This window comes from Capricornis sumatraensis, chromosome 8, assembly GCF_032405125.1.
Source record: "Capricornis sumatraensis isolate serow.1 chromosome 8, serow.2, whole genome shotgun sequence".
NCBI classification, from domain to species: Eukaryota; Metazoa; Chordata; class Mammalia; order Artiodactyla; family Bovidae; genus Capricornis; species Capricornis sumatraensis.
The window spans coordinates 84,651,549-84,666,864 of NC_091076.1; the positions used below are offsets into that span (position 1 = coordinate 84,651,549).

Consider the following 15,316-nt stretch of genomic DNA (forward strand, 5'->3'; position numbering starts at 1 on the left):
CAAGCTGGGGATGGGATACTGGCTCCCAGCTCACCACTGCCTGGCTGTGTGACCCGAGACAAGCAACATCTCTCTCTGAGCCTGTTTCCTTGATTAAAGGGTTTGGCATAGAGCCGGGCACATGGTAGGTACAGTCATCCCTCAGTATCTATGGAGGACTGGCTCCAGGGCACTTGGAGGGCAACCAAATCCATGGGTGCTCAAGTCCCTCCCATAAGATGACCTGGTATTTGCATATAACCTACGCATATCCCGTTTACTTTAAATCATCTCTAGATTACTCTTAACACTTGAAGTGAAGTGAAAGTTGCTCAGTCGTGTCCAACTCTTTGTGACCCCATGTACTATACAGTCCATGGAATACTCCAGGCCAGAATACTCTGGGGATCTTCCCAACTCAGGGATCAAACCCAGGTCTCCCACACTGCAGGCGGATTCTTTACCAGCTGAGCCACAAGGGAAGCCCAAGAATACTGGAGTGGGTAGTCTATCCCTTCTCCAGGGGATCTCCCCAACCCAGAAATCAATTTCCTGCATTGCAGGCGGGTTCTTTACCAACTGAGCTATCAGGGAATTCAATGTAAACGCTGTATAGGTAGTTATAAAAGCAAGATAGATGTTATGGGAATAGTTGCCAGTGAGTGAAAATTTTGCTTTGCTTTTTGGAATTTTCTGGAATTTTTTTTTTTCTGAGTATTTCCCATCCACCATTGGTTGAATCTGCGGATGTGAAGCCTGTGAACACAGAGAGCTGACTGTACTCAGCCGCCAGCCATCTAGCTAGTTGGTGCATGGAGGAACCGCTGGTGTCAGCCCACCCCCCAAATCCTGCCAACCCGCATCCCGCCCACACCCTGTGTGAACCCTCCCCCCGCCTGCTGCTCACCTGTAGGTGCGCAGTACCCGCAGCTGCCCACTCGCCTCATGGCTGCCCTTGACCACACGCAGGAGCTTGATGCCTGTGTGGGACACAGCCAGCATCTGCACCCCGGTGCCCACGCTGCCCTGGGGAGGGGACAAGGGGCACGTGAGGGTCTTCCAGGCTCATTCCCGGAGCCCCTGGGCAGGCAGAGAGTGGGCAGGGGGACGGGCAGGGGGCTCCTACCGTGGCAGGAAACAGGCGGGAGAAGTAGACCTCCCAACTGTCCCGGGCAGCGCTGACCACGGCCCGCTTCACACTCTCTGTCACCAAAGGCCGCTGTGTGTCCAGCTGGTTCTGAGCTAAGGGACACGGGTCGGGTCAGGACCGGGGCCCCCTCCCCTGCTGACCCGCAGTGCATGGAGGGGAGACTGACCCTCAGCAAGGAGGTGTCAGACCACTGCATCCTCAGCGTCCATACTGGGAAACTGATATCCACAGACAGGACAGTGGGGACCGCAGCCGGGCCAGTATAGCCCAACCCAGACCTGCACCCGGGTCCCGGGGAGAGGCCAGGAGCAGAGCAGAGAGGGTGGCAGGGGCTCTAGCAGGCTGCCCCTCCCTCCCCACACCCCGCAGTACCAAACAGGGCTTTCATCTGGAGCCGCTCCTCCGCAGAGATGCGCAGGCAGGCCTCAGAGAGTGTGTCATGCAGGACCTGTGGGAGGGGCATGAGGCGGGTGGCTGCACGGCTCCCCAGACCTGGAGCCCAAGCTGGACTGTGTCAGGACGAGTGGGGATGGGGCGCTTTCCACGCAGTGAGGGCACCTTGTAAATCAGACCCCACTTCTGAGGACCCTCACCCTTCTCATCTCCACCCTCCCCAGGCCCTAGTCTCCTGGTCCACACAGGGGATCTTGGGGTGGACGCTGGGCCCCATGAGCTCAGACCAGCGGTGAGTCTGCTTAGATGGGATGTGGGCTCCCCAAGACCGTCCACGGCAGGGGGCACAGCAGACCAGCTCCCTGTCCTCACTGTGGGCGAAGACCCCAAACCCGAGCAGGAGGCTTGGCAGATGGCTGATCCACACGCCTGCTGCCCTGCTGCCACTCGAGGCCGGGAGGCGGGACAGGCCCTCACCTGGCGGAACAGGAGGTCCAGCTGCACAGGGTGGCTGTGGTCGTCCTTGGGGTAGAACACCTGCAGTGTAGGGCTACCATGAGGCCCCATGCTCCTCACCAGCTGTGCTGTGACCCCCTGCCCCTGTCAGGCCTTGTGCCCCCTCCAGCCCTGGTAGGGCCCCAGCACCTCTTTGCGCAAGAAGATCTGCCAGGGGGTGTCCCGGTAGCCATAGAAGTCGGGGTTTGGGAGGCGGTGCAGCTGTGTCTGCACGGGATCCTCAGGAGGCTCCAGTGACCGCGAGGGCAGCGCTGGGGAGGCAGGGCCCAGGGAGGGCGAGGTTGGAGCAGAGGGGCCTCCTCCTGCCTCGAGGGTAGACACACCTGATCACGCAGGCACGTGGGCACACTCTCTCAGCCCTGCCTTCCTCCCGCACACAGAGACCCAGCCCTACAGTCCTAATGTGGTGGGGGTGGGGGTAGGGGCCGGGGGTACCTGGAGCAGCAGAGACCAGGCGCTGCCCGGAGGGAGGCCCTGGTAAGGTGGGTGAAACAGTTCAGAAAGGACAGAGCTCTCGGTGCTGGGAGCTGGGGCAGAAATCAAATGGCGACCTGGGAAAATCTGGGGGCTGGTCTGTGAGGGGCCTGTGGTCTTGGCGGTCGGGCAGACCTCCCTGAGGAGGTGAGGTTTGAGACTTCTTGATGAAAAGGGGCCAGGCATGCAAGGATTTTCTGCGAAGAGCATTCTCAGCAGGGGGAAGAGCAAGGATGAAGGCCCTGCGGCAGGACTGAATTCTGGTAGGCCCAGAAACTGTGAGGAGCAGAGAGCCCCGGGGCAGTGAGCAGGAGGAGGTGAGGCTAGGGGTGGGCCACAGTGAGGAGCCTGGGGTTCATCCCAGGGGCCGCTGGAATGTCATTGGCAAGGTGGATGGGAACTGACTGATCTGTTACGATCACTGATCACCGTGGCTACCATAAGGCAGGAGATGCAGAGGTTAGGACTCCAGCTGTGATGTCAGGATGCCTGGGATTCTGTCCCTGGTCTGACACTTAAGAGCTGTGTGATCTTGAGTGAGTCACTTAACCTCTCTGTGTCTGTCTTCTCATCTGTAACATCTATGGGCACAGACAGTACTGTGTTGAAGAGTCTGAGTGAGGATTTAGAGTGGGCCTGGCCTGAAATCAGTGCCATGCAAATGCTGATACAATTGCACAAACATCCACATAGTATGTCCACACAGGTCCAGTGACATGGACACACACGCCACCGTCATGCAGACCAAGACTCACCTGTGCTCACACCAACTAACTCCTGCACTCAGACACCTGCCCTCCGGCCCCTCCCTCCCTCCTGGCCCTCACCTGGAGCGGGCCCCATGGATGGCCGCTGTGTGCTGGTCACTGGCTTCACGAAGGCCACGGCCTCTCTGGGGACCTGTCCCCAAAAGACGGCCCACCACAGTACACAGAGGCTCCCCCAGAGGCCCCCCTCTTTGTCTTCTGTTCCGCCTGGGCCCCACCAGCCCCAGCCCCTCACCTGGGTGCCGGGTGCTGCCACTGGGGGGCTCATCTGCCCCCTCAGGATCGTCAGGGCCTCCTCATGGGGATCAGGCCGCTTTACGAACACCCTCCCGCCGTCCTTCCTGGGGAGCGGGACGCTGAGCCTCCTCTTCACAGCCACACAGTCCCACCCAGGAACTTCCTCTCCCCCCATCACTGTACACAGTAACCCCAAGAGGACCAGAGACAGGCATGGGGCCACACACAACCCCTAGAGAGCGGTCCTGGCCTCCCTCTGCCCTTGGCGGGGGCATCTCATCTGGGCCACCTGGGTGAACAGACGCTCCCTAAAGGCTGCTGGGCAGGGTGCTGTGAGCCCAGCAGACAGGCACACAGGGAGGCAGTCACACAAGAGGGCCAGAGGGCTGGGTGGGTGGGCTGACCTGAGGGCCTCCGGCTGGCCCCCCCGGGGCAGCTGCTGGTGCTGCCTGACAATGTCCTTGATCTGCTGTGTGGGGTGCGGGAAGTGCTCCGAGTTGAGGGTCGAGGACCGGACCGGCTCCAGGCAGGGCGAGGCTGTGGCGGGGCATGGTATGGGGGCAGGTAAGTCCACCCTCCCGTCCCATCTTGGGAAGCCCCTGCTGCAACAGGACACTCACTGCTTTCTGGAGAAGCCCAGCCCTGAGGCAGAATAGGGGCAGCCACGGGCTTGGTGGGGGGCCTTGGGGCCTTGGCCAGAGGGGCGGGGGCCACGGGCTTCGGAGCAGAGCGCAGGAGCACGGGCTTGGCTGGGAGTCCAGTGCCTACGAACTTCGGCCGGGCCTCTGACGCTAAGGGTTTCTGTGGAGAGCAGAGTGTGAGGAGGGCTTCCTGGGTCACGTCAGTCTGCTCTCAGGAACCCCACGTTGGCCCAGGAGAGGCGGAGGGGTCTCCTGGTTCAGAGAGGTGCAGCAATGCCCTGGGGCAACACAGCACTCATGGAGGGCCAGGCTCACCTCTGGGGGGAATGGTCTCGCGGTAGGACTCAGGGGCTGCTGCTGGAGTGCCATGGCCTGCAGGGTCATCTCCCGGGCCTGCAGAGAGTCGGGGTGAGCGGGTAGGCCCAGGCTTGGGCCCCACAGGGCCCCCCAGCAGGACACCCCAGTTCCCTGGCACTCACCAGAAGTACGGCCTGCTTGTGGATGAAGGCTTGCTGCAGGGCCAATGTGGAGGCGTCCAGGCCTGGAACTGGGGTGACCGGGTGAGGGGGCACAGATCCAGAGATGAGAGAGGTAGAGGTGGGAATTCCCTATCCTGCCCACCCTGTTGGCTCACCCCCCCAAGCCTGAGGCTGCCTCTGTTCTAGGGCTGAAGCTGCCCTGAGCACCGCGGGGCCCCGCCGAGCCCAGCCCTGAACCCGACCTAGAGGATGCACTGACTTGGCTTTGGCTCTGGGGGTCTCCTGGGGGGCCCTTCAGTGCTGCTGCTGCCATCTCCACCAGGCTGGCCTCCCCCTTTCATGCGGTAGGCAATGGCTGTTGGCTTCTCCAGGTCCTGGCGGGCAGATGGGTCAAGTGACCGCCCCAATGCCACGCTCCCCAGACTCCAAGGCAACAGGCACCTGACACCACCCCCGCCTCCTTCCAGGGGCCCCCCTCCGGCCACCCCAGGGCCTGGCTGCAAGAGGCTCCTGTGCATGCACCCTGCTCTGGCCTTCAAAGGCCCGCGTCCCTACCGCATCCCCGCAGGACAGCACGGGGTCGAAGAGGCTGTCCAGGTAGCAGTCCAGCCCCTTGTGGGGCACAGCGGGCTCTCCAAGGCTGTCTGAGTCTGGTTGGGTTGGGGGAAATTCAAATTCTTTCCTCCTGCTGATCACCCTCTCGTCCCCAGGCTCCCTCCCCACCAGAGACAGTGGCCACTGCTGGTGGATCTTGGAGGGTCACTGTCCCTCTCTAAGACTCAGTCTCCCCATTTGTACCGTTCTCATTGTGGCTGCAGTACCCATCCGAGTCGGCCACTACAGGCACGAGCCCCTGGGGCTGGGGCTTGGTAGGTGCGTCATCGTCCGAGTCCCAGCTGTTTCCAAACACCCTGGGGGATGGGGAACACAGCAGCTGAGCCCCCCAGCAGACCCGCCTCTGTACCCTGGAGTTCTCCCTTTGAAGGTAGGCTCCCTTCCTCGAGAACTTGAAGTTCAAGTTCAGCTCACAGCCACGAGCATGCAGGAGGGGGACCTCGGGCTGGGAGAGGCCACCTCTACCTGAGGCCTCCCCTGCAGGCTGGGGGCCCCTCCGCACCCACGAGGAAGTAGGCTTTCCGTCGAGGGAACTCCCTGAGCAGTTCGAGGTCTGACACCAGGTCCAACACGTAGTCGTGGCCGGCCAGCTCTGCCCACTGGACCCCGTTCTTCATGGCCACTGTCCAGCCTCGCCAGCCATCAACCAGCCCCCTGGTGATAGCACGTGGAGGGAAGGGAATGAGGGATGGCTCCTGGAGGTACCGCCTGGGGAGACCCTGAATGGAACCAGACCTGGCCTCCCACCCCCACTTCCTCCTTCCCGGGTGTGCAGGGGTGTGCTGGGCGGGGCATCCCAGGAGCCAACCTGTGCCTCAGAATGTCTCCGGCCACCTCCTCCCCCGTACTCCAGGACTGCACCGGGCAGGAGAACAAGTCACCTGGGCAGCAGTGGGGGCGGGGCTTGGCTCCAAGCACCTGCAGCCCGTCCTGCCGCCTCCCCGCTCTCGTCCTGGGGCCTGACTGCGCATCCTCACGGCCCTGCTCCCAGCCCCAGTCCAGGTCCTGCCCCCTGCCCCCACACTGACCTCTCTCCAGGCTGCTCACAGAAGGGCCACCCAGCTTCCCCTAACCCCAGGCTCTGCTGCCCCGCCATGGGAGGCAGGGGAGGGCAGCTCACCGTTGAAGCAGCCTACATCCAGTGCCATGCCAGCCTTCTCCTGGGTGGCTGTCCACTCAAGCTGAGTCGGAGGGAAGGTGCGGGCAGCCCCAGAGACCATGGCCTGCATGAGTCGATGCTGACACACGGCCTGGAAGCCACCCTGCCCATGATCAGACACAAACCTGGCGGGTAGGAATTGGAGCAAGGATGAGGCTAGCCAGATGTGGGGGAAACCCTGAGACTGGTCAGGGATGCCCAGGCCAGCCCAGAGCTCCGAGGTTGGACTGCCAATGATTAGGGCAGCTTGGAGCTCCCAGGCTAAGCTGAAAGCATCCAGGCCAGCCAGAGGTACCTCAAGCCAGCAGGAGTCCAAGGATGCCAAAAAGGTTCCAGGCAGGCCCAACTAAGCTCAACAGAGCAAAATGTCATTGCCAGGATGGAGCCTGCAGGAGGTGTGAGCAAAGACCTGGCCTCCGGGGATTTGCTCCATTTTACCAGGCCACCCGGGTGGTCATCAGTCCTCTCTGAGCCTGACACCGAGTTCACAAATGGCTGTCGGGGTTCCAGCTGACCCAGGGTCAACCAGCCTGCTCCCTGCCAGGGGCGGCATTCCTCATACCCAGCTCCCTGCCCCTCCCCGCTGCTGGTGTCCTGTGGCTACCACAGGGAAGCTAGAGCCATGCCCACGGGAAGCCCAGCAGGCAGGTAGTGGCCCTGCCCCCAGCAGAGTCCCAGGGAGCTGCCCCTACTGCGCTGAGCTCAGGAAGGCTCTGCACGCTCTGCAGCTCACAGCCACTGGTGGGTCCTGTTACCATTCCCAATTCCCAGGTCAGGAAAGAGGCTCAGAGAGAGGCAGTGAGTCGCCCCAGGTCACACAGCAGGTAAGTCAGAGCTGGGTTTCGCACTGAGGGCCTGCTTGAGCTTTTTCCCATGCAAATCAACCTCGTCACCAAGGAGGGGGACATCACCATCACCTTAACGTGATCAGGATGCTGACGACAGCCATGCTTACACAGCGCTTACCACCATCCTGTCCTCTCGGCATTTCACACGTGTTTGCATGGTTAATCCTCACACAGCCTGATGCAGGTACTCTTACCATACTCATTTTATAGGTGAGGAAACAGACTCAGGGAAGTTATTTAAATTGCCCAAGGTCACACAGCTTATGGCTGAGCTGGGATTTGAACACAGACTGTTGGAATCTATACGCCTAACAACCTGGCTGCAACCCACTGCTCACCACGCAAGAGGTCAGCACCTCTCTTCCAGATTCCCCACACCCTGGTCCGGCCACCACTGAGTTCTGGAAGTCCTGTATCCAGTCTTGTCTGACCCACGCCCTGTGACGTGAAGCCCTGGGCCAGCCCCCGAGCCTGAGCTTCCAGGCACAGAGCCTCCCTCCTGCCTGGCCTGGCATCTGCCCTGGGCCCTGGCCCCCCAGCTCCACTCACTTGAGCAGGTATTTGTCCAGGCGCGGGGATGGTGCGAAGCCGCTGAGGCAGGCGGCCAGCAGGAGCCAGCCCCGCTCAGCATTGTGGGAGCTGGGGTTGCGCCACACCTGGTTGGCCAGTTGCGCCAGGATCTCGTCCCGTAGCTCGGGCACTGCCAGTCCCTTCTGCACGATGTAGCTCCCAAAGACGTAGTCCCGGGCGCCGTGCAGCTGGGGGTCGCCCATGAAACGTAGGATCTGGCCACAAGCAGATTCTCCTGAGCCTCTCAGAGGGCTGTTCCCACTGGTCCTCACCCCTTCATATGCATCCCTCACATGTCCTTTCCCAGTCCCCCTGCCCATATAAAATTCCCCCACAGTAAAACTGTAACAGGCTTGTGCGTGCTAAGTCGCTTAAATGGTTTCTGATTCTTGTGACCCTATGGGCTGTAGCCTGCCAGACTCCTCTGTCCATGGGATTCTCCAGGCAAAAATACTTAAGTGGGTTGCCATGCCCTCCTCTAAGGGATCTTCTCAACCCAGAGATTGAACCCGCGTCTCTTACATCTCCTGCATTGGTAGGCGAGTTCTTTACCATTAGTGCCACCTGGGAAGCCAGCCTGGCTTACCCTGGGCCAAGTGACCAGGGCTTGGGGAAAGTCAAGATTCTCCTGCTCACGAACGTTCTACAGCCTTCCTTCACCTCTGGCTCTATCCAGGCCCCAGAAGGCACTTTTGAGCATGCGCACCCAACCACATCCTCCCATGGAAGCACCATCTGTGGCTCCCTTGGGCCCCTGGGAGCCCAACCTCAGCTCTGGGCTTGTTGGTCAAGACCTCCTGCCCCTCTGGCCTTACTCTCCTGAGTCTCTGTTCTGACCATGGCAATTTCTCTCCTCTCTACCCCTCCACTTGCCCTGGCTGGGAGACTCTGCCGCCACCTTCCTCTCCAGCTCAAATGCCCCCTCCTCCAGGAAGCCTTCCCTGACTCTGCCCAGGGCTGCATGAGGGACCTTGTCTGGGCTCCCCGAGCCCCATCCCCCGCTCTGTCCACAGGAGGGGGGGTTACTCGTTAGGTCTTCTCTGCCTCCCCTTTCAGACGAAGCTCTATTCTGGAAGCTCCAGAGAGGCTGGGAGGCAGCCATGTTGCCGGGACGACTGTGAGAAGACAGGCCCCCATCCCCAGACCCCACCCCAGAGAGGAAGACAGACACTGACTCCCAGAAGTCCCTCCCAGAAGTCCCTCCTCCAAAGGCTCAGGGCCTGGGCTGGTGGAGGGTCCAAGGGAGCAGCACGGGGGTCTCCTGTCTGGCCTCAGGGCTGAATCGCAAAGAGTCGGACACGACTGAGCGACTGAACAGAACTGAACTGAACTGTGCAAAGTCGTACCAGCTTGAAGATGCTCACGGCCTCCACATGGTACTCCGCCGGCAACCGCGTGAGGGGTGTCCTCAGGGGCACGGTCAGCATCCCGAAGGCAGGCTCCTGGGCACAGAGCAGGCACCTTGGCACAGAGCTAGGAGGCAGGGGCACCTCCAGATCTGCTGCTCTAGGCCGGGTAGGGCACACGAGCCTGAGGCGCCCGGGCTCTGGTCCCCAGCATGCAGATGGAGACTCAGCGCATCAGGGCAGAGCCCTCTCAAGACACACCCGGAGGGCAGGAGATGAGCAGCAGGGGTGATACGCTGTGGGTCCACTCACTGCTTGTCAGGTTTCTGAAATGTTTCCAAACAGCCACTGCCCAAGCCCCTGAGGGCCCACCACCACCATTCAGGCCCCCGGAGTCCCCAGACTCCTCATGACCCAGCAACTGGAGGGCTCGGGCCTGCTCTCAAAGGGTGTGACCAGGAGTCGGCCGTATCAGAGGACAATGCCAGCCATCACTGTGTCTCCTCCAGGTCTTACCTTGAAGTGGCACCGGACAAACTTGGCCATGGGGTAGTTGTTGATGTCCAGGGGCAGTGTGACCCGGGGCTCGGCCCGAAGCCGGGGAGTCCGCACAAGGGCCACCCGGGGGCCCTGGGCTGTCCTGAGGCCTGTGGACAGAGGAGGCCTGAGGAGCCTGGCCCCCTGGCCAGCCCGCCCCCTAACAGTGTCCAGCACTGACGTACCCGCCACGGCTCGCAAGAGCCCAGCCAGCTCCACCGGGACCTCCAGGTGCCCCACGGCCACCACCTGCCGCTTGCTCAGCTCCTGGGGGGTCAGCACAGGGTGAGGGGACAGGCCTGCCACACCCCCACCTGCCGGCCTCCCTTCCTGTTCCCCGCAGCCGCCTGGACCCCACACCCACCTCCTGCTCCCGCAGCCATGCCTCCTCCACCCGGAGCCTCCGCTCCGCCCTCAGCTGCAGGAGAGCAGATGGTCAAGGCGGGCAGCGGCGGGCAGAGGGGACGGCGGCCCCAGGCCCACCTCACAGACGGGGGAGGCAGTGGTGTGGCCAGAGAAATGGGTGTGGGAGGAAGACAGCAAGAGACTCAGGCAGAGGGCAGAGCAGCGATGCTTTGGGGAAGGAGAGATGCACAGGATGTCGGACAGCAGCAGAGAGGTGCATTCTGGGGGCCCTCCCTGGAAAGTGTTAGTCCTTCAGTCGTGTCCAACCCTTTGCGACACCCCATGGACTGCAGCCCGCCAGGTTCCTTTCTCCGGGGATTCCCGAGGCAAGAATACTGGAGTGGGTTGCCAATTCCTTCTCCAGGGGATCTTCCCAACTCAGGGATTGAACCCGGGTCTCCCACATTGCAGGTGGATTCTCTACAGTCCCGGAGCTACCAGAGAAGCACCTCCCTGCTGCCCCACAAAACTCCAGGAAAGGTACGCAGCTCCTCGGGGCTGTTTGTCTGGCTGTGGAAATGTGACAACAGGCCAAGACCAGCACCAAGACAAGGGCAAAACTAGAGCGAGTGCTGCTCGGGTCGCCAAATTCGAATTGTGCCCGGTTACTAGGCCCTGCTGTGAGCCCTGTGCCGGGCCACACCCTCCCCGCAGCCTCTCATTCAACCCCTGCACACCCCAAGAGGTGGGTGAGGAGAGTAGGGTTAGAGAGGGACAAGCGGGGATCAAACCCAAGCCTGTCCAGGCCAAATGCCTCCTCCCCGTCCCTGCCGCCCCATGGACCCTGACAGAGCAGGCCTGGTTCCAGGGGGAGGGACGAGAGCCCAGCCTACAGCACCTTGAGGTAACGCCGGTGGCTCGTATATGTGTGCACCAGGGCCCGGAACTTCACCAGACGCCTCCTCATCTGCTGATACCGCTGCCTGGGGCATGGAGAAGAGGAGAAGAGGTTTTGAGTAGGAGGGCCGGGGGGCAAGGGTCATGGGTGACCATGGGGAAGAGATGCCTACACCTGCCTTGTTGGGGTGTCAGTGTCCACACTTCACTCTGGGACCCAATGCAAAAAGGGAAGCAAACTCAGAGAGGGGCAGCGACTTGGCCAAGGTCACACAGCAAATGGAGTGGCAGGGCCTATTGTCTGTCCCAGAGTATGGGAGATGCAGGGTGGGGCCCCTCTTGGTTGGATGGATTTCTACCTACCAGTCACAAGGACCAGGGGGGTAGGAGGGAAGGACACACAGAATCTGATCACCGTTCCCACAAAGGAAGGGTGCATGCCTCTGGGAATGGGGAACTCACTACCCAAGTTCAGGCTCGGCCTTCCTGGGGCCTGGCCACAGAAACCCAGGGAGCCTTGCCCACTCTGGGCCTGCACCTGGCCAGGTAGCCGCGGGCCCGGCTCTGCAGCAGGATGATCTTGCGGCGTAGGGAGCGGAAACGGCGCTGGACGAAGAAGCCACGGAGGCAGCGCTGTAGCGTGACAGCCGCCAGGCTCAGGACGTGGTCCCGCATGCCCTCCAGCAGCTGGTGCAAGTGCTCCTTCAGGAAGAGCTGGGGGCAGCAGGCGAGCGCTGAGGCTGAGAGCCCCCGGGCACTGCCCGGGCCCGCCCTCCCCAGGAGTCCCTGGAGACAGAGAACAGGTCAGCCCTGTATCGGGCGGAGGACGGCCAAGTCTGGAGAGGTGGGGAAGGCAGAATGGTGAATTGGACAGTGAGAGCAGCCAGGCAGAGTCTGGAGGTGGGATCAGCATCCATGCCCCAGCTTGGCTGGGTGGCCTCTTGCCTGGGCACCTCTGAGCCCACAGTCTCCAGCCACAGGGCACCCAGGGGCTGAGCATGGGTAGGACTCACCTTGCTGACACCAACACAATACATGTTTGGTGTGACTGTGCATAGGCGGCTCAGCACCGACACACACATGTCCCCACTGGCTGGCAGGTTGTGCTGGAGGGCCACTAGACAGCGGTACCTGCAGACCCCAAACCCAGCGTGGGGCTATTGGACCCATCCAGCTGCCTGCTAGACCTCAGGGTCACCACCCAACCCCTGTCTCCGGGAGGCCTAGGTCCCAGCAGAGCCTTTACTCATAGTCTCTTCTAACCAGAAAAGGGCTTTCTGTCCCAAGGCTACTTGAAAAGAGCATTAAACAATAATAAATGGTTTCAGTAGGAGAAAATGCTTTCGCGCCATCTTCTGGAAACTTGTCATATTAGTAATAGCTATGAAAATCACTTCTCTTTGGGATCAACACATACATAATAGAACTATGAAAAATGCAAAGTAGTAAATATATCTGCCACGTAACAGCTAGTATGTGGTGGTCTTGTGTAGTGTACAATCTGAGCAACTGTGCATGGCCAGCCCTATTCTGCCTGGGTTGTGAATTCCTGGGGCCATGCGGGGCTGGTAGGGGTCTGCAGAGCTCAGGAAGCACCAGACCAAGGTACCTGTCGATGAAGACCTGGAAGGGCAGTCGCACTGGAAAGCCCTCCTTCCGAATCCGCACAGTCTCCAGCAGCCCTGAATAGCGTAACTGGGCCGTCACCACATCACACTCAAAGAGGCCTGGCTCCTAGGGGAAGGCCCAGAGAGGAAGCCTGCATATTGGCCCAAACATATGCAATGGTCTCTGCGGTGGGCTGGGCAGATGGGAGGTCCAGAGAGGCAAAGCCACTCGCCCAAGGTCACACAGCATGGCTCCCCCAGGGGCCCCTGCCATCACATACCTTCTTGTGGTTGGGCTTCAGACACCGGACGAACAAGGGGTTACACCTGGGCAGAGTCGAGAGGAGGGCAGTGTGAGGCCCTGGGGATGGAGGGTGCTTGCCCTCAGGGTCACAGGGTGGGGACACCTGCCACACCCACCTCTCCATCTTTTCCACCAGGTCCAGAAGTGACTGCTGGAACTTGGCAGCCACCGTGTGCGCCTTGTAGAGCCGGGAGACGGAGCTGCTCTTGCCCAGGTGCTGAGGGGCAGCCTGCGGGGCATGGCTGGAGAAGAGGTGTGCTACCACCTGGGCCAGCAGTCAAGGTCAAGGTGCCAGGAGACGGAAGGGAAGGGCCCAGAGGCAGAAACAAGGAGGGAAATGGACAGAGAGAAAGAAAAGGGGAAGAACAAAAGGCATCGGTCTCTGGACCCGGGGATGAGAAAGTGACCGCTAGACCCCTGCCCTGACTGAAGGCCATGCCCTCTCGGCTGGCATTCTCCTCAAGTCAGGGTGCTCACACCTTCCAAGTGGCCTGCCTGTGGGGGAACATGGGGCACTGTCTCCACGCCTGGCCCTGAGGGGGCCTGTGGCACACCTGGCCATGAACTCTGGCAACGACCTGGGGGGATGTGGAGGCCGAGAGGATGGGGGGTAGGAGAATCCCTCAGGGAGGGATAGGCTGGGGTGAGCCAGAGGCTGGACCAAGCTGGGGAAGGGGTCTGACAGCGGGCTGGGTGCTCGGGGGGCCGGGGCAGCGAGGCTCGCTCACCCGAGTCCGGCTCCGCACAAACAGGTCCAGCACGTCCTGGCGCACCTGGTCGTGGTTCTTGTCCAGGAACTTGTGCACCTGGAGGAGGGGAGGGGAGGGGCAGTTCGGTGTGGACCCCACCCTACCCCACCGGCTTGGGAGACAGGGCGGAAGGCTGACCCTTCGCAGGGGGTGTGCACTGCCCGCTCCACTCCTCTCCCCTCCTCTCCCTTCCTCCTTACAGTGGGTTAGGGACTCACGGCCCCAGGGGACCCTGGCCCTGCCCCCCTAGGCCTCGGTCTCCCTGTCTGTCCTGAGAGGGACGCACCCCTCCACCTGCTATGGTTCCCCCCTTCCTGTCCCACTGTCCTCTCCAATCCCTGGCGAGGGCGAAAGGGGGCAGTAGCCACATGCCCAGTCCACGTCGTGGCCCGTCCTCAGTGACGACTCTATCCTGTGCCCATTCTAGAGATGAGGAAAATGAGGCCCAGTGGGGACAGAGGCTTAGAATCCTGGTCTGAGACACCTCAGGGCAGGAAAGAGCCAAGATGACAGTAGTAACAGCGATCACTACTGGTAGGCGCTCCTCTTCACCACATCTGCCGAGCCCTGGACTTCTTCACTCACCCCGGGAGATGGGCACTATTGTTCCCACTCTTCTGACGAGAAAGTCGAGGCTCAGAGACGTAGAGGGACTTGGCCGAGATCACACAGCTGAGGATCAGCAGGGCCAGACTGCCAACAGGTCCAACTGTCTCTGGCACAGGGACTGGGACTGGAGGCCGTGTGGGCCATTCAGGATCTCACCTGGTAGGTGACTTTGCCCGCATAGTGCTTGATGGTGAACTCGGGCAGCGGCATCTTGGGCTTGGAGTAGAGTGGGTTGGCGCCATGGTGGTAATGGCACTTCTGCAGAAATGTGTGGTCTGTGGCCTGGGGACAGGCAGGAGTCAGCAGGTAGGCAAGGCCCGGGCATGCAGTAGCTGGCCTGGTGGCAAATTCTTCAGCCCTGACTGGTGCCCCGCAAGCCACAGGGAGGAGGAGCAAGTCCCTGCTCCCCTGGCTGCCCGCTGCTCAGTATGGACAACCTGAATGGATCCTGCAGAAGGGTGGGCTCCCAGCTGCCTTCCCTTCAGCCCCTCTGTCTCTGCTCTCTCTAGTCCCACTGACCGGAGCACCCATACCACTTTCGTGTTTTCCAATCAGAATCTGAGGCCCAACCCCAAGGCCACCTCCTCCAGGAAGCCTTCTGTGACTTCACGGGCTGGCAAAGCCCCTCCTCCAGAGCCCCCATCCAGCCTCAATGACCCCAGGTTTGAAACCCCGGGTTGGGTGTCCTGAGCCCCCGACCTGAGTCCAGAGCAGAGTGGAGTGCAGGACTTGGGCCCAGTGGGGACGTGGGCTCAGAGTGCCGCTTGCCCCAAGCAGCGTACTCAGTGCACACCTGGGGGAAGCAGCACTGGTCATCGAGGATGCGTAGGATGCCATAGGGTTTCAGCGAGAGGAGGTTGATGCAGGGCTGGTTGTCGGCGAAGGTGACCTCCCGCCAGTCGATCTGTTCACGCATATACTCCTCCTGTGGACACTGGTCCTCGGCCTCCAGCCCTGCCCAGTGCCTCCCGCCCTGTCCCCCAGGTAGACACCATCCATAGGAGCCCAACTGGGGCATCTCCACCTGCACCCCTCCCAGCACAGGGAGCTCACTCCCAGAAGGGCAGCACAACACGAACCACCTCTGGGCCCTG

General features: G+C 61.2%; 1 protein-coding gene across 1 annotated transcript in view; it reads right to left on the minus strand.

The window, feature by feature from the left end:
- Positions 1–15,316, minus strand: part of MYO15A (myosin XVA) — a 45,647-nt gene that overhangs the window by 15,806 nt on the left and 14,525 nt on the right. The window contains 31 exon segments of the mRNA XM_068979047.1: positions 887–1,005; positions 1,106–1,221; positions 1,502–1,577; positions 2,000–2,059; positions 2,168–2,289; positions 3,340–3,412; positions 3,515–3,620; positions 3,921–4,053; positions 4,137–4,317; positions 4,473–4,550; positions 4,637–4,704; positions 4,896–5,010; positions 5,192–5,280; positions 5,360–5,547; positions 5,717–5,905; positions 6,060–6,132; positions 6,372–6,535; positions 7,808–8,043; positions 9,175–9,270; positions 9,691–9,821; positions 9,897–9,978; positions 10,076–10,129; positions 10,955–11,039; positions 11,492–11,667; positions 11,967–12,084; positions 12,563–12,687; positions 12,842–12,887; positions 12,981–13,129; positions 13,593–13,670; positions 14,379–14,504; positions 15,016–15,147. Coding sequence (XP_068835148.1) covers positions 887–1,005; positions 1,106–1,221; positions 1,502–1,577; positions 2,000–2,059; positions 2,168–2,289; positions 3,340–3,412; positions 3,515–3,620; positions 3,921–4,053; positions 4,137–4,317; positions 4,473–4,550; positions 4,637–4,704; positions 4,896–5,010; positions 5,192–5,280; positions 5,360–5,547; positions 5,717–5,905; positions 6,060–6,132; positions 6,372–6,535; positions 7,808–8,043; positions 9,175–9,270; positions 9,691–9,821; positions 9,897–9,978; positions 10,076–10,129; positions 10,955–11,039; positions 11,492–11,667; positions 11,967–12,084; positions 12,563–12,687; positions 12,842–12,887; positions 12,981–13,129; positions 13,593–13,670; positions 14,379–14,504; positions 15,016–15,147 — 3,584 coding nt within the window.